Source organism: Brachyistius frenatus, unplaced genomic scaffold (genome assembly GCF_029030835.1).
Source record: "Brachyistius frenatus isolate BFR_SWC_R1_liver_20210118 unplaced genomic scaffold, ASM2903083v1 Contig_5, whole genome shotgun sequence".
Taxonomy (NCBI): Eukaryota; Metazoa; Chordata; class Actinopteri; family Embiotocidae; genus Brachyistius; species Brachyistius frenatus.
Genome location: NW_027210604.1, coordinates 6,371,109 through 6,388,899, shown reverse-complemented (window position 1 = coordinate 6,388,899; position 17,791 = coordinate 6,371,109). Strand labels below are relative to the sequence as shown.

At 41.9% G+C, this 17,791-nt stretch overlaps 2 protein-coding genes across 2 annotated transcripts in view; both read right to left on the bottom strand.

The window, feature by feature from the left end:
- Nucleotides 1–17,791, bottom strand: part of LOC138633165 (transcription factor COE1-like) — a 147,608-nt gene that overhangs the window by 121,794 nt on the left and 8,023 nt on the right. The window lies entirely within an intron of this gene.
- On the bottom strand, nt 3,237–13,483 carry ubtd2 (ubiquitin domain containing 2). Its single transcript, XM_069719353.1, has 3 exons — nt 13,319–13,483; nt 9,890–10,126; nt 3,237–4,721 (listed from the first exon to the last, which is right to left on the bottom strand). The coding sequence occupies exons 1-3, from the start codon at nt 13,386–13,388 to the stop codon at nt 4,210–4,212; spliced, it is 819 nt and encodes a 272-aa protein (XP_069575454.1). The 5' UTR covers nt 13,389–13,483; the 3' UTR covers nt 3,237–4,209.

The following is a 17,791-nucleotide window of genomic DNA, read 5'->3' as shown; positions in this document are numbered from 1 at the left end:
AAGAAATGATGAAAAGTCAGCATAGCATGGTAACCTATGACTTAAGGTATATGTGCTTAAAAGCAGAAATAATGGAAACAGTGGCCCCTGCCATTTTACCTATGACCCCTTAGTGTTCACCTGCAATTTTTCAACAGGCTGTATATGTCTTAAAATTTTGACCAGTTCAACCAAAGTTGTTTTTCTTTAATCGGGAAGATAAAAAATAAAAAATTGACATTAATTTACAAAAGAAAAATACAAAACAGTTCCACAAGAATAACACCTTTGTGTCAGAGAAAGATGTTTTTGTTTCCTTTCTTCTCGCCCCAAGGTTACCGTGACTCTTTAGGTCAATCTCATGAGACCTTGTAAGGGTGCCCACCCCAAAATGGGGTAAATCATACCAGCGCAGTTCATGAGTAAAAGAAGTTCTGACCATGCTGCAGGAAAATGTATTCACACTGAGTAAGAAGTATCACTACTTGTAGATATCACCCTGTTTAATGAGCCTTTTTTTTTTTTTTTTTATAACAAAAATGTGTCAATTTCTTTGATGAAATCCAACCTTAATATATGAGAATAAATATGTACCCAATGCATTTCTGAACACAACAAAATAAATAGAAATCAGAGATAATGAGATTGGATATAGAAGATCTTACCTTGACCAACAGAACTGATCCAAAACTGTCACAACTGCAAGCTGATCTGATTGTGTTGAGTTTGTCTGAGTGAACTCTACATGCTGCCGCTGTATTTATACAGACAGAAGCAGAAGGCTGAAAAACCCCAACGTGAAGAGGAACTACAACATATACACAGTGTGTGTGCGCCTGAGCTAAGGGCTCGTAGGCGTGGGTAAATTCTACCTGAGACCACAAGAGCTGATGACATAAGTTGGTCAATGAATTGGAAACACTTAATGTGGGGATAGAGAAACACATCAACACCACTTCATCCATCACATAGTTTTTCATTTGACTCTTGGTCATCTCTGGCTCGATTGAGTCACTCATGAGGAACATGACAAAAGTTTAGAACAAAAGAAACTATTCATATTGGATTATATTCCAAGTTAAATCAGGCGCATGATTGTGCAGCCCAGGGGGGAAGTAAGGATGACAAAAGAGACAGAAACCTCTGGGAAAGGGAACTTGAAAGGCTCAATGTGTGTCGGTACTGAGTTGTGTAAACTGAACAGGTAATGAGAGTTTCTCAGGAACAAGAACAAGACAGTGATGGCACTGCCATAGAAGAAGTAAGGAGAACAGAATCGCTGGGATAAAATATAATGAAATTGGTTTTAACTGGAAAATGAAATGAAAGAGTTGTGGGAACACATTGTTCTTAGATCATGTAGAAAACCCATTTATAAACAGCAAATTTGGGAAGTTGACCGTAAGGAGTGTTATGATCTATGGAAGAGTTTCCATAAATTTTTTTCAGCTACCACTATAACCACTAACATTTAACTATGCTAGTGTATGTCTACGTGTAATGATAATCAGTGGACCATTTCCAATAAGTAAACCTTGAAGTTAAGAATAAAGGATTGTTTTGATTCAGCATTGCAGAACCATGCTTTATGAAAAAAGGCAATATGACTAATGCTCAAGGTGAGTGTGCTTTGTGGATTCCAAAAACAAATCATCTTTGGATCGAATCACATGTTCACCACATTACTCAAAATGGAAATGCAATTCTATTTCCCCTTTGTGCCTACTTTGATATAATTCTCTTGTCCCAAACTAGAAAGTAAACAAAATGGAAAGCTATCAACACACCTTCAATATTTACATGCTGTTATCTTACTGAAAAGTAACACAATATGTTATGTGGTTGGTGTGCATGTCTTCGAAACACAAACACACGTTATTTTTAGACCCTCACCTCAATCAGGTGCCATGATGAGAGGCATTTCCCCACCAAAAGCCACTTTCTTGTTTCAGCCTCACATGAAGACCGAAAATGTATCACCGCACTGACCTTTCAACGTCCACTTCCCTTCTACCTGTAACTTGTGCGTTGTGTGACCTTTCGTCTTAATAGTATCCTAATGGATCATTGACTGTACTTTGTTTTATTTCAGAAAAATTAGTTTGCGTGAGTTATGCACACGCAGTATGTTACCTGGCATACAGGTGGAAGTTCCTTCCTCATTGCGTCAATGGCTGAGTGACGTTTGTTTATTTGCCGTCTACACGGGAATGCCAGCCGGCAGAATTTCTTGCCAGAGAGAAGAAGCCACTGTGATAGTGGCGTCATTGTGGTTTTTCATGGAATTTTCTCTGACTGCAATGAGTAGATTTATGAGATAGAAGTTGAAATAAGGAAAGGAGGAAATCAAAGCAAATTTACACAAGATACTCCATTATTGCTAATAGAGATGGAGCCCAATCTCTAAATCGGATAATAAACATTAGCTTATCATGGACAGTATTGGCAGATATATGTCTGGTGTCTGCGTCTGGAGATAATATTTTTTCTCCTTGGGCAACTTGCTCATTAGTTGTCTAAGGTTGATAGCACTCTCACGTCCTGTACTGTAATTCCTACGTAGCTCAGCATGTAGACTGGAAAAGATCAGCCTGGCTCCAGCCAAGTTTCAGTTCTTTAAAACTGACTTACCTGCATCTTTAAAGGTTTTGCAATGGAACTAATTTCCTGGCCCCACCAGTGACTACCTGGATTTTCTACTGGGTGTCTGGTGATGACAAAAATCCAGCAAAAAGTTTCAGCACAAAATGGCTGACGCTAGATTGGATCAGCAGGAAGGACGCCTTGCCTGTGATTAGCCATTGCATTGTGGGAGGGTTAATGTTAGGGTTAGGACTAGGGAAAGGGTTAGGGACCAGTTGATTGGCAATGGGTGCATGCTTTTTAAAAAAAATTATATATATACATTTTATACCAATTGAACAAGATGTATTGTGTGATATAGTAACCTTTAGAGGAGCTGCGAGGCTATTTTTGTAGTTTTGAACAAAGCCAGGGCACTGCAGCCATTTCCCTCTTCTTTGTACTTCCTTTAAATATTAATATCAGCCACAAAAAAATGTGTTAAGAGATCACGTCTTTGTCGGCTCTGATCTGTGATTTGAACCAGGGTAACAATAATATACCTCTTTGAGATCAAATGTGCAATTAACTGCAAACTATGAGCCTTATTTTAACCCCCCCACCCGCAAAAAAAATGCAAGGGAACAATTCACATCAAAATATGAAAATATTCAGAAAAAACAATCAGACAGTGATCGAGGAATATAAACAATGACCAATTTTAATTAAAAACATTCTATTTTTTAATCAAAATATGCAACTGTGTTTCTGATCTCCATCCTTTTCCCACACAAATACATGTGGATGTGTCTTTAACATATTTGAACACGCTCACGCTCACACTCACGCTCACACTCACACTCACACCCATAGGCTGACTACTTAATGTTTATTACATGACTAATCTGATTGTTGAGTGAAGCAGAGTGAAATAAAGTATCTAATCCAGCAGCGGCTTGGTAAAAAAATTCCAGTCATGCCCCCTCACTACAACCTTTTCACAAGACAAGAGGACACATCTGTCTGCTTACTAGCGATACAAGATTCTTTACAGCGGTTAGCAAACTGATTCAGTCCCCTGACTTAAGCGTTCTTGATCTGATTGACATGTAGTCCCCAAAAAGCCTGATGTGTCATGATTGTTAGACTCTCCTTTTTTCTTAACTGTCTGAATTGAAAACGTACATGTAACCCTGTAGCCTTATAAACAAAATTCAGTCTGCGGACCCAGCAGACAGCAGAGTTTGAATGGAACCTGAAACACAGAAACATTCAAACATCAGTGTTGCTAAGAAAACCCTTCAAGCCATCTGACAAAGTTCTCGTTTTGTTGTTTGGTTTCCATAGGAACAGTTAAAAAGACTTCAAAAAGGTCAAAATTTCAACATGTAAAACCAAAAGGAAGAGTCTTTTTCTCATTTCAAGAGTCTTTATGCTCTGGCAGGCGGCCAACCTCTGCCCAAACAAAGCCCTTCTCAGCAAAAACAACATGAGAGGAGAGAAGAGGAGAGAAGAGAAAAGAGAAGAGAAGAGAAGAGAAGAGAAGAGAAGAGAAGAGAAGAGAAGAGAAGAGAAGAGAAGAGAAGAGAAGAGAACAAAAGTGAAAAGACAGAATCATCTATCATTCTTTTCTTTTTTTGTCCCTTGTTATGGCTCCAGGCAGCCATGTTAATTCTCCACCGGCGTTGGCTCTTGTGGCAGTGCAGCCATTCCTTCCACTGCCACCGGCCCTGACGCCTCTGGTGTCTGTCCTGGTGTTGCTTCAGGCTCTGGCGGCGGACGCTGGCTGAGAATGACCTGCACTACATAGTCCCTGGAGATGTTGAGTTGGTCCAAGCGAAGCCTGTCTGTCAGCGGCCGACCTGAGAAAAACCAGCGTTGGGTTGTGGCCGGCACGCCCTCCTGACTCTGCAGACGACGCTTCATCATGCCCACCGTGTCCGTGGAACGGACCGCCAGCCGGAGGTCGCGACCCGTGGAGAGCCGGAGCCGAAGCTGGCACTCCCCTCCTGAGCCGGGGTCGCTGGCGCTGCCCGTGGACGGATCCGCGGCCCCGGAGTCTGGATCTGAGCCGTCGGGCTCATCGGAGCGCTCTTCGATCATGTTGACGGGAGGAGAGAGGCAGTAAACTGGCAGCTGGTATCGATTCCCCAGTTCATCGTAACATTCGGTCAGAGCTCCTTGAAAAATAGGAAAAATAAAAATCTTTTTACCGTTTTCTATCAGAACATTAGTGTCAGAGAGGCCTACTTCCATTCTAACCAAATCAAATAAATAAATGAGCAATGATTAAAAAAAAAGTTAAGCAAAACACTGCCAGGGAACAATGTACTTTAATTGCCATATGCACATTATGCCATTATGCATGATGTGTGGAATCACAGAACTAACAATAACGGGAAGCTATAAACCATCGTCTACAGTAGGTTACCACTTACAGTAACTCAACAGCCAACATAAACATGACTGTAAGCATACTTGTGTCGAGTAAAACTGGTAAATGATTACTTGGGAAACTCTAATGCGAATTACTTCACAACTAAACTGAAAGGAATTGAATTGTATCAGGTAATCCCTGAATTTTTCTATTCATTTTTTCAGTCTTGATTAATTGGTCCAGATTAGCCATGTTTTGGGGGTAGAACTTACTTTATTATCCTAAATTATTATTTATTATTACACATTTATTTTGTATTTTAAGAAATGTGTATATTTTCACTATAGCAATCAAACATACATATTGTTCCATTCAACAAAACCTGACCTACAAGTCACATTTCGCTGTGATGGGATGAAATACAGAAATGAGAATTGAAGTCATTGGAATAGTGAGACTGTGAGGAAATAAGAATGAAAGCAGGAGAAAAGGGAAAGTTATGTGTTGGAGTGCAACATAAAAACATTATGTCACTGCTTACCAACTGAGAATAAGGAGTTTGTATGCGGGTGGGGGGGGTAAAATGAAGTGAATAGGTCATGTTATTCCGTGGACAGAAACTTAATGTGATATCATTTGCAGGGGGGCCCCCAGGGGTCCTCAAGGGGATTTCAGACAGACAGGTCTCTTGCAGAATAATTTAATAAGACTTCTTTTCATACCTGAAAACACCAAGTAATTGTATTGTGGCAATGGGTTTTGTTGGGTTTTTTTTTTTTTTTTTTTAAATCGCAAGTTTGCCTGCCTTAGATTTTAGCTCTCAGGAGTCAAAACACAATTAAGAGTCAAATCCCAAAGCAGGCTAATCCTCCCCAATGTTTTATCTTTTTAATAGTTTAAAAAGATGCTAATGATGTTGCCCTTCACACATTTGACTAATTAAAGCCGGGGGTGAAAACGTTCCCCATAAAAGCGAGAAGTCCGTCTCTCCGCGTTAACGTAAACATTTCAAAAGCTCTCCGTGCTGCTCTGGTGTAGTTTTATAACTTAAAAACTGAGGCGCGAACCACTTGAGGAAGAGAGACAGTGAGTTTTGTGGTAACCGAGACTGAGATGAGTCAGCAGAAACCCACAGGATGTTGCGCTCTGCTGTGGTCAAGGTGAGGACATTACAGCAACCCTGGGCCTCAGGAAACCTTTAGCAGGGCAAATGGGGGCGTTAGCGGCAGAAAAGACAGAGCTTCACTTACTTTGTTTCCGAACTTTGTGGATAACAAGTGTACAGCACCTTCTAATAGCGGTCACCTAAAACCACTTGGTGTGAAAAGAGCTTCAATAATTACATCGACCTCAAAACAACATTCTTCAGACCATGTTGCGAAAAAGCTTTTAAGAATATGTCGGCAAACACTTTCAGCCCCTGCAGCCCGTTACTCTGCTGCCACACCAACAGACTTACATACCCGGTAACCATGGTTTTTTTGGGGGGTTTTTTTTGTGCTCGTCAGGAACATAATTAAATTATCAACATGTACAAATAAATCCCAGGATTTCAATATAGATAAACTCTCTGACATCTAATATTTTAGCACACCTGACCGCCATAGACTGTTCCTTAGACCAGTTTAATATGAATGCATCTAATTCCTTTCCAATGTTATGCCAAAAGAGACAGAGAAATATGTGGAAGTGGTCATAGCCAGTGTCACAAAACACTACTAAATACAAATGTTGAACATGGTTCACTGACAATGTAGAAACGTGATTCTGAATATCAATCCCAAGGTCCGTGTAACTGTTGCTTGTTCCTCTCCAGCTGTCTCCACCTCAGCGTTTATCTTTCAGCTGCAGAATGCTAATAGTTTCGGTTGTGGGATTTCATAAAAAAAAATTGAAAAAAAAAGATTGAAAAACATGCTTGCGAGGACGATTCAGTTTTGCACCACATTTAAGAGATTACGTTTTATGATCGAAGCAGGAAAACATTTGTTTACATGAAAAATTCATTGTTTTACACAAGCGTCCCTAACGCGGTCTGACTTGGCTGCCAACATAAGGCCTGTGATGATGTGAATCAGTGAACATGACGTTTTTATTTGGTGCAGGTTGAATAGAATCCAACGTGTTGACCAGCGGCTGATGCGAATGGTTTCCACTTTAGGCCTCACAGAGCCACAGATAACCTCAAAGTTGGTCTCCAGTTTACTAAGTGATAGAGAGCCCAGCAGCTGATGCATCTCTAATGAACACAGTGAAAAGTCTCCACTGTGGGGGAGCTTCTGAGAAACCTTCAAAACTCTGTTCCATTTCCTGAACGGCTCCACTAGTAATGGAGGGAATCAAAGCTTTTAACACATTTTGGAGGACAATTGATTTGTCCCACAGTGACCTAACCTTTGTCCCAGCAATGCTCGGGATGCCTCAAGTGATACTGTCTGTTATTCTGTCCGCCACTTCAGTCCAGACGGAAAAATCTGCAACTGTTGGAAGTCTATAAATGGTGGTTGTCAGTTCTGCTGCCTTCAAATGGGACTCGAGAGCTCATGGTTACGACATGGAAAGTTGTGCGGCACGGTATGCTTGGCAACGACAACATAAACAGTGTCTCAAGAGTCAGAAGCGAACAACTTGGCGAGCAAGCAGGCCGATAACACAGTGCAGGGAATGCAAAGGTGTCGTGACAGAAGTAAAATATGAGGCCGTTGGGAACATCAACATTTTCCTCAGATGTACGATTAAATAACTACTCTATACGAGTAAAATGATTGACCATCCAACAAAAACATTTACTTCCATAGTCTTCACTATTTCTAAAAAAAAAAAGTCAACAAACGAGTCACAACTTGCGAACTCTTGACTTTTTAGAAAAAAAAAAATCAGAGGCTGTGAATACCACAAGAGAGAGGTGTACATATGGAAAAACAACAGTAAACGGTAAAAATAACGGTGTTCGTTGGTGGCATTTTTATCCGTCTAATGCCACAATGAGATTCACATTTGTAGTTTTGCAAAAAAACAAAAAAAAAATCTCAATCATCAGATAAACTAATTTTAGAAATGTCCAACTTTCAGGATGAATTTAAATCATTAAACTAACAACGTTCTCATCAGCCTGAGCTGTACTTTTGTGTTTGGTGCTAATTAACATGCTAACACAGTAAACTGAGACGTTGAACATCGTAAACATTACGTCTGCTTAGCGTTAGGATGTGAGGCTCGTCACCGAGAGGCGTGTTAGCACGCGGATGTTAGCTTTCAGCTCAAAGCACCACTGAGCTCAAGTACAGCTTTACAGAGCTGCTGGCGCGTCTGGCTGTTAACCCGAGAGACCCGAGTAGTATCCGGTGTCTTGTGCTACAAACCCAGATTGGTGGCGTGACGTTCTCGATTCACCTTGTTTGCTCCAACTTGCGGAACACAACCGACTACAACCACGAGATAAGTGCTGAATACAATGTGATGCACAGCTGGATACTGATTCATCGACCAATTTCTGTGTGCTGCTTCCATCTTTTTTTTTTTTTTATTATTATTGGCTTAAGTGATAGAGCAAAACAAAAACTTTTTTTTTTGCAGTAATCAATTAAAACTGGGAAGGTGAAAGAAAAAAAAGATCCAAAGTGAGACTGGATAATCTGGGAACAACCCTAACTCTGGACTTGCAACTTCATGTCCCTCCATTTTCGTATACAAGTGCTGAAAATGTGTTGGCTCTTTGGCCTGCAAAGTGCTGGATGAATGAAACGGTGATGTCAGGTCTGGGGAATCCACAGCTGCAGCCCAGCAGGATCTGATCTGACCCAGCCAAACTACTGAGAGGAGCAGAGCAGGACAAGATATTGACTTTGCTCATGAAAAGCCTTTCGCTGCTATCTGCAACGGTATACCCAAATCCTACTCGGGCAAAGCCGTTTCAGATCTTACAGACTTGTTAGACTTGAAGTCCCTGTTGGCTCACTAACAGAATAATTCTGTCCATCTCTGGTTTCGTGCGGGAGAGTTTGTCTGTGGAAAAAGTAGAAAAAGCTGCAGGACAGAAAATAAATGCGAAAGCAACGAACTTTGAAATGCACTGCTTCCCACCATGTTATACGAGGACTTCAGCTATACAATACCCACGATGCTGTGTCATAACAGACACGAGGTCCGGATATGGTTTTGAACATGTTGGTTATTAAGAGCAAGCCAGTCATGTAAGCTTGTTTGACATTGAGAATTAGTGCGATCAGCTTATTGCATTTACTTTCACTAACACAGGAAAAAAAACAAAACCCACACGTCTACACTCTAATATGAAAGTCTGGAGAGGCGGGTTAAACTGAGAACCGCTATCAGAACAAAACACAAGATCGTCCAACAACAACAACGTCTTAATAAGAAAAAGAGGACCTTTTCTCTCCTCAGTTGAGACAATAGGACTGTGAGGTTATGTGAATTAGGAATAACAAGGAATGACGCACATCCCCGAATGGATAGCCTGCTCCAGCAGTTAATAATTACCGTGCGGAGATGGAGTCTGGTTTCCCGAATCTGTGCCCTGTCAATTCTATAGATTTGTTCCGTGTTAATGATCTCAAGTGTGTTTTTGAGGATGCACCGTCTTTGGCATGTTAGTGATTATTTCATAAAGTCAGACTTTCAGAAGACCATGAACACGCCCTTGTCTTTTATTATTATTGATTCCTTCATCAGCATATACTGCACTTCTAGTCTGAACTCTAAAATGTGGTTACCGAGATTCACTTAGAGGTCATTAAACTCCGATTAACTGCTGGCTGAATAATGCAGAGGCTTATATTCAGGTACATTCGCTAAAAAGTAAATTATGGCGCGAGACAGCAAAGCGGACAGCACAGGCGCCACTCGCTCAAAGTGGCTCAGTTCCACCAAGCATCCCACTGCGTATACATTTCAGGGAGAGTAAAACAACAACTACTGTTGACGTGTACCACTGTGGAAATGTGTTGTTACCGTGTGGCAGTGTGATGCTCGCCCCGTCAAGGATGGCCTGAGCCAGCAGGTGGTCATTGCTCTCAAAGGCGCTGGCCGCAGCCCGCAGCGCATCCCAGATCTCCTTCCGGCCCTCGAATGCTGGCGCCGTATCCCAGAACTCATCTCTCTTGCTGCGCAGCTGGCCTTCAGTCATCGGGTAGTCACTTTTCCATTTAGGCCGCTCTCTCTTCAGGGGTTGGTTACGCCCTAAAGCCACTGGGACGGAGGAAGGGAGAGGCGGGGGAGGGATGTATGGAGAGAAAAGAAAGAGAGGAGATGAGGAGGGTGGGAGAAAAAAAATAAATAAATAAAAAAATAAAAAAAAGGGATATGAAGAACAGAAACCAGAAGACAAAGGTAGACAGAAACCCAGACAGAGTGAGAGAGGGTGAATGGACGGAGGTGATGAAAGAAAAAGGAAAATGGGAATAGACAAGAGGAAGCAATCGAGAAGGAGGCAAGAAGGAGTAAGAGGAATCACCAAGAAGAAGCGAGAGAAGAAAAACAAAAACAAAAGGGGATGTAGGCAAGAGAAAGTAGGCAGAGGGAAGGTGGAAAATACACAGAGGATACAAAAATGAAAAGTACAGATTGTGTCAGTGAGCATAACAAGAGCATCTACCTGAAACAAAGCATCAGTCTTTTCACTTTGTTTAGGGACACAACTAAGCTCAGGTGACAGATTAGACATAGACCAACAATATAACAAGATATACGCACACGGAGCATGCACAACAGACTTGAGCACAACCGAGGCTAGAAGTGTTGTTTCTAAACTCGGTTATGAGGTTATGGCATCTAACTGTGCTCCGTCTGCAGCAGAATGGCTGATGAATAACACCATCTGGATCGCCACCACCGAAGGGGACGCAGGTACAGGACAGGACAGTGTGCGCGCGCAAAGACAGCGGAGATGGGAGGGGAGGATGACACGGATCGAGGTGTTGAGTTACACCTGCTGCTGGTACAGGTGTACTCCGATGACGACGCGGCGCGCATTCTGATAACACGAACCTTCATCTGGCAGTCGGTAGTAAATAAGATCGCCGCCGTTTACACTTGCTTTGGATTTTCCCATATTTGCTTACGCGTAATACCACAATGTACCAGCGAGAGCAACGCGGTGCGAAGAAAACCGTTCCCTTTGAAACGCGGCTCATCGACCCACCACGTTGTCGCACTTGGTCAATGTACGGTGGGTCAACCAGGGCCCCGTTGACTAAATCAGAAGGGATTAGCCTTTCACTGTTGCTTAAAAGGGGAAATGTCGGTGTTGCGGCAGTAAAAATGAGCAGCTGGCAATAAGCTTAAGTTATTGGGTTTTATGTGATTATGCAAAACATTAGCAAAAGTTCTTACGGGTTAAAATAAAAACAGATTGAGTAGATTTCAAATATTATGAAAAGACAGAAATAATGTAGCAGTGCATTTTCGGTGGGCATTTTACAGCAATACTCGCCTGAATTCCCTTCATGCTCGTACTGTATGTTGATACTGTCTGTGTTCATACGTCTGCATTAGCCTACTTTCCAGCTCATCTGTCTGCCAATAATTCAGTAATATACTGTATCATTAAACACCAGCCCACTTGGCTGTCATTCAGTAATTCCCAGAAATCCTTAAGGATTTATGTAGGCCAGCAAGTGTAACAAATTTACACTACAATTTTTATTGCACTTAAATCTGGTTATGACATCTGCTTCAGTGAAAAAATTAATTTGTTCGGGTCTAACCGCCTCTGCCGTCATTAGGCAAGGTGTCAAGTAACAACTGCTTGTCTGCATCCGTTGTTTTAACACTGCGCCGCCTCTTCATGCTGCACACTTCAGATATCTGCCGTTTATGTGACATCCAGTCATGGAGCGAGTCTGAGAGATAGGCAAAGTTGGCAATATAGAGGCGGAGACAAAAAGGAAGACGTAAAGCAACCCAGGATTTATCGTGGCATCTCTAAGTGCTCCGTCTCAACCTCCCCCCCCCACACACACTTTTGCTCGGCTCCATCTCCAAGTCTGTCATTAAAATAACTCACTGGCCAACAGCGGATCCCTTTCCTCAGACCGGGAAATTGCAGCTAAGAGTTATTTACAACACCTCAGCTTGATAAAAGTCTCCACCAAAAGGAGCCTCCTGGTTAAAATGCATCCCATCCAAACACAATACTCTGGATTCAGCTCTGTATACCGGGTCCTTGATGCTGATCATAACCTTTACTTCTGCCCCCCCCCCCCCAGTACCCTGTTAGGGTCTCCATCTGGAACCATCTAATGATGATATGAACTCAATAATTTACATCATAATAGCGTGGCATAGGTGCCGTGTAGTTCTAGTATTAAAGGCTGCCTTACCACTCTGTTGTAACCGATCTACTATTGGCCTTTACCCACTGGGTCATTATATGCACATTACCGATGATTATTTAACTAAAATCTGTGTAAATATTTTATGAAAGCACCAATAGTCATCCTTTTTGCCCAAAAGTATTGTTACATTAGATTTTGTCCAGCTCTTAACTAATACACCCTCAAAATTTACTTTAAAAAAAATAAATATATATATCTTCATGTCACACAACCTCGGGCAGAACTGTTTATTGCTCAATAAATGCAATAACCCCTAATCTGTTCCAGTCTTTTTGTCTTTTTTTTACGATTGTTACAGTGGTGCTCACTGCTCTCAGGCATTGTTCACAAAGCAAAGACGCTGCTATACTGTCTTTAAAAAAAATATATATCACACTTCCTTTATCACAAAGCTGCAGCACTGCCCAAGTTTTGACACCTCACCCCCCCTCCCCCTCACCGCACTTCGAAATATGCTCCAACACCTCACTTGGAAAGCAAACACTCAACGATAACAAGATTACTAACAATCGCCATTGGCTGCAGCGGACTGTAAATTGGGAGTTGGGCAGAGAGTCGGGGCAATAATTCAGACCACGCCGAATCACGCCTGTGCGCTCCCTCGCAATGCCGTTGCCGTCCGCGACCCGTATTTTGTTATGCAGAAAGCTAGCAAGGCTAACTAGCTCCGTTTTAGCCGGGCTAGCTCGGTCAACATCAAAGAACAAAGGGAGGCGACGACGCACAGTAAAAGATCCCCGATCCCCCCCACCACCACCACCACCCCGGTTTGGAGAGGAGCGAGCCGACGGACGACGCGTCGTTTCTCGCGTTAAAAGGCCCCGCTGCGTTTGGAAGCGGATACCTTGGGAGGGCTGCCGTGTCTGTCCTGCGGCTCTTGTCTGGGGCTCGGATATTAAAAAAAAAAAACAAAAAAAAAAAAAAAGGAAGCGAAGGGGACAACATGCAGAAAACCTGGAGGAAGCCCCTCCACAAAAAAAAAAAAAAAAAAAAAAAAGCCAGAGCTCGCGGCCAATAAAATACGTCGATAATCCCTGTAAATTACCTCCAGTGCCGTCCGAGTTCTCGTTTAAGCTGCCCGAAGAGTCGTGGTGGCTCCCGACACAGCCACCCATGGATGTTTCGGCAGAGCAGCCCGGGCTAGGTAGCTCACCCCCCGGCCCACAAGCTAGAGCTACATTCACTACCCCTCTCTCTCGTTTCTCTCGCCTCACCCCCCCCCCCCCCCCCTCCTCCCTCCTCCTCCTCCCCCCCTACCCTATTTCCTTCCGTCTCTCCCTTCCTCCCTTCCCTTTTCTCCTCGTTTCCTCCCGGCCTCCCTCCCCTCTTCCTCTCAGCAACGGGAGAAATAGCTTTCGGAAGGCGGAGAACGAAAAGAGGTTCACGCCGTCACAAGGTCACCCAGAGAGGAGAGGAGTGAAGGAGGGGAGACAAGGGGCCGAAGGACAGAGAACAAAGGGGAAGTACACTGTTAAAAAAAACAACAACAAAAAAACACACAACAACCAAAAGCGTCTTCTTTGGGCACCAAGTGTTTGCTTGAGACTGCAGGCTCTTCTTGATGATGATGATGATGATGTATTTTGAAACATCTGCTGTCATGTTTTTTTGAGAAGCTGTTGGCTGTCCTAATGATGACACAGAAATACTTATCCCCCCTATCGTTGAATGTCAAGGAAGCCCTCCTGCTGTTCCTGCTCAGTGATTCAAATTCATGCTGACCAATGGCCTGGGCCATATATTCTATTCTATTCTACTTAGTTTGTTGTTTTAAGCAAGATTGTAGAACGTAGATTGAAATGCAGATATTCTTATTATCTATTCTATTGGGAGGGTTTCAGTAGACTACCTAATTTAGTTATTTTAAGGAAGCACACCCACTTTAAAATGGAGAAATGCAGATAGTTTACTATCTATTCTATTGCATAGAAAGGCTTCAGTAGATGCTCTACTTGTCTCGTTTTAAGCAAGCACATCATTCAAATGTTACTATGTAAAATGGATTGCAGGTGCTGTACCTTCTATTATAATCACATTTGATTCTCTCCTGCATAAGAGTTTTTTTTTTTTTTTTTTAGTATTCGACTGTTTGGTTTGTTCCAAACAAGCACACAGTTTAGATTTTACAGTGTTTAATGAAATGCCGTTAATATGCTATTCTTTCCTCTTTTGCATCGTGGTTTGTTGTTTTAAACAAGCATACAATTCAGATTAATTTGTCGATAAAAATGGATTTTTACAATAATTAATGAAATATAGGTATTGCGCTATTGTATAGGTGTCCTTTTTAAAAAAAAATTCATTCAGTGTTTAGATTATTATCAGTAATAATAGTAGGTCAAATTAACACACTTCATTGCAGATCAATGTAAGACTTTTCAGCATAGCATGTAATATAGCTGTTGTGCTACTTATTCTGTTCTCATCTGTTCCACCCAATTCTACTTAGATCATTTGCCTGCACAGTAGGCATTCAGTGCTTTCAGCTGTTTTGAGGTTTTAACACCCTCAGCCATGACTGATGTTTTGTTCCATTGATTCTTCGAAATTCTATTCCATTCTATTCTATTCTACACTGTGTTGTAAAACTCCTCTCTCTACTCTTTACACCAGATGAACACACTCCTGCCTGGTCACTATCTTTAGGACTGTCCTGAAGAGACTGTAACGTGACACACCGGCACACACGGACGTGGTCACCCGCGTGTTTGTTAACACACACGCACGGACAATAGAAACAGGATAGCAAGGGTAATTTTACAACAAAGCTGTCTGGAATTACAATGATTTCCCATTGACTGAAAGAAGATGTCCACGCAGGAGAGAGCTTACTTGTAAACCCTTTTCCGACTATGTGCATGACGCAAATTACATGATATGATGTAACAAGTTACTGAGAATACACTTGACATGCTGCTGCATGCTCTTTGATCAAGGTCACAGCAGGAGATTCAGCAGAGTCCTCTGCACTGCCTTCTAAATGTAGATTCCCATTCATGATGCAAAGCTTTTAACATCGCCTTTCATTCCAGCATGTGGCATTCGGGAGGTGTTGAGCACATGGATTTTGTTTCTCTTTTAGGGACCAAGCCGTGAGTTATTAATAATAATTACTGAGGATTGTACACGTTACAGAATTGTGGACATGTCCTAACAAGAGAGCTATTAAATTTAAAATGTGTAGAAGCAAGCAGCTGTGTGTTCCAATTCAAATCCCAGGCTTAGAGTAGTTTATCTACTGTATATGTTAGAAGGCTTAGTAAGCTGTGAAGTATGACAAACACTGACTGCTCAAGGCAAGAATAAGCTGTTGACTAAACACGTAGGGAAAGTGTGACAAGCTCCCTTCTGACATCTACACTGACCTCTAGTGACTTTGTTTTTATCCAACAGCATGATTAAAGCTGGGGTAGGCAGTTCTCTGGAGAAGACAAAAAAAAAGAAAAAGAAAAGAAGAAGCAAGAACTTGAGAATAACTCTTCCCGTCTCTGTCCTAAGCAAGGTTTTACACGCACATCTTGCATGCACGAAGCACAGCGGTTGCTTGCATGCCTGCCAATTCACCCCTGGGTGAGCGCCTGCGCTCGCGTTGTCTCTGGATCGCCGAGGGTCTCTCAACGTTTCTGCTTACAGGCGGTTGTTGGCTAACCCCATCTACCGACATCTGCGCCCTGGTGGAGGCCAGTGCAGGGTTCCTGTCCGGTGACACCTGATCCCGGCCCACCACACGGAACCACTACGTGGTGGGACATCTTCACCCTCATTGCGCTTCCATGTAGACAAACGTTTTGGACAACAGTATTACAGACGGCTGCTGGAATTTGTTTGACTTACATGTAGCTCAGATATTATATATTTTAAAATTAGACAAACTGACTGGTTGAATATATTATATCCTTCTTGTACATGCAACCTGCTACAGTAAATATTGTTTGTCTCTCTTGTATTCTTGTATATCTGACTTGTTTTCAGATCTTTAATGTTTTGTCTTATTTTGTCTTTCGTCATTACTTTCTTGTATTTTGCTGGGCCAGTAGATGGTGATAGAGAGATGGAACAACGGACTGAGGTACCCTGCCAAAATAAAGTGTGTGATAGAGACAGGCATGGCATTTATTTTAGAGCCTGATGGAGGCAAAGAGTTCAGGAGCTTCCATGTTCAAAAGGTTTAGTGTAATCAAAAGCCCTCAAATGCAAATAAAACATATCATATCTGTGTATATATATATATATATATAGATATATATCGTAGTGTGCTATTGCAAGTATATTGAAGCATACAGCAGTCAACCTACACTACATGACATTTCTGTCAATATATCTGGTAGGACTTGCATGCAGTTTAGCGGGAAAGAAAAACGGAAAAAAAAATTGATGTTATTTTCCTGATGAAAAACAGCATTTCAGCTGAAAATAGAACATTGCAAAAAGCCCCGATGGTTGCTCACTCTGACTGCTGAGGCAGTAATTTGTCAGCTGTCTGTCTACTCTGCTTCTAAACAACCATATGCCAGGGTTCATAATTCAGCCTGGGAAAAATATGGAATATAAACACACAAAAGCCTGATTATTTCAGACATTATGCAGCAAAAACCTGTGAAATGGTCCTTCATTATCTGTCATGTCTCTCTAATCTTCATCCCAGTTGCTTCTATCACAATTATCTAAGCCCTTTCTCCTCTTCATTTTCTTCAGCAACTACTCTTCTTTCCACTGCTTTCATGTAGCCAACAGAGCAGCAGACACAGAGGTTAATCGGCTTGCCATTGATTGATTGATTTACTCTGAACTGCCCACCTCTTTCACTAGTCTAAATCTGTAGACTTATGCCTGCCTCATTATCTATCTGATGGTGCACTTCCAATTGTCTGCTCATTTGAAGATGTCCTACTGCTCCATCTGTGTTGGAAGAAATGTGAAGCCATTGATTCACAATCATCTGTCAAGTGTTAGTCCCCATCCCAGACCTATTGCCACATACTGTATTTGATGATGACCAGAGACGGGGTTGTTCGAAGCTTTTAAACTCATTTAGATCCAGCTGTGTGTGAAGGAGGCTGACAGACGGCACATGGCTGATTGTCCTTCCATCGATTTTCCCTGCTTTTGTCTGATTTCCCCAGCGATTCGCCACGGAGTCACACTTGCAGATGGGGCACAGAAAAAGAGGGAATAAGAAGATGAAAAGGAAGAGCACTGAAATTCAGAATGACCAAGTGAGAGGTCGGGTTAGCTGACAAAAGTGGCATACAGTATAAGATGCTCAAGATTCTTCTTTTTTATTCATCTGTGGTCACCCTGCCATCTGTTTAAAAAAAAAAAAAAAAAAAAAAATACCCCGTTAGACCTTCAATTCAGTATTTAACTTTTTGACGTCAGGAAATAAGAAATTTTCAAAGCATTACATATCTTACTGTAGAAATAAAATACAGACAAAATATGCATTTTCTATGTCGCATTAGTATGAATATGCTTTTCAATTATGATAAGTTGTGCAACCGTGTACACCCGTTGTTTT

Excerpts from the sequence above, each read along its gene's own strand:
- ubtd2 (XM_069719353.1), bottom strand. The coding sequence starts at position 13,388 with ATGGGTGGCTGTGTCGGGAGCCACCACGACTCTTCGGGCAGCTTAAAC. Across the intron at positions 10,127-13,318 it reads GAACTCGGACGGCACTGGAG|TGGCTTTAGGGCGTAACCAA; the intron begins GTAATTTACAGG and ends CCTCCGTCCCAG. Across the intron at positions 4,722-9,889 it reads GAGCATCACACTGCCACACG|GAGCTCTGACCGAATGTTAC; the intron begins GTAACAACACAT and ends CTATTTTTCAAG.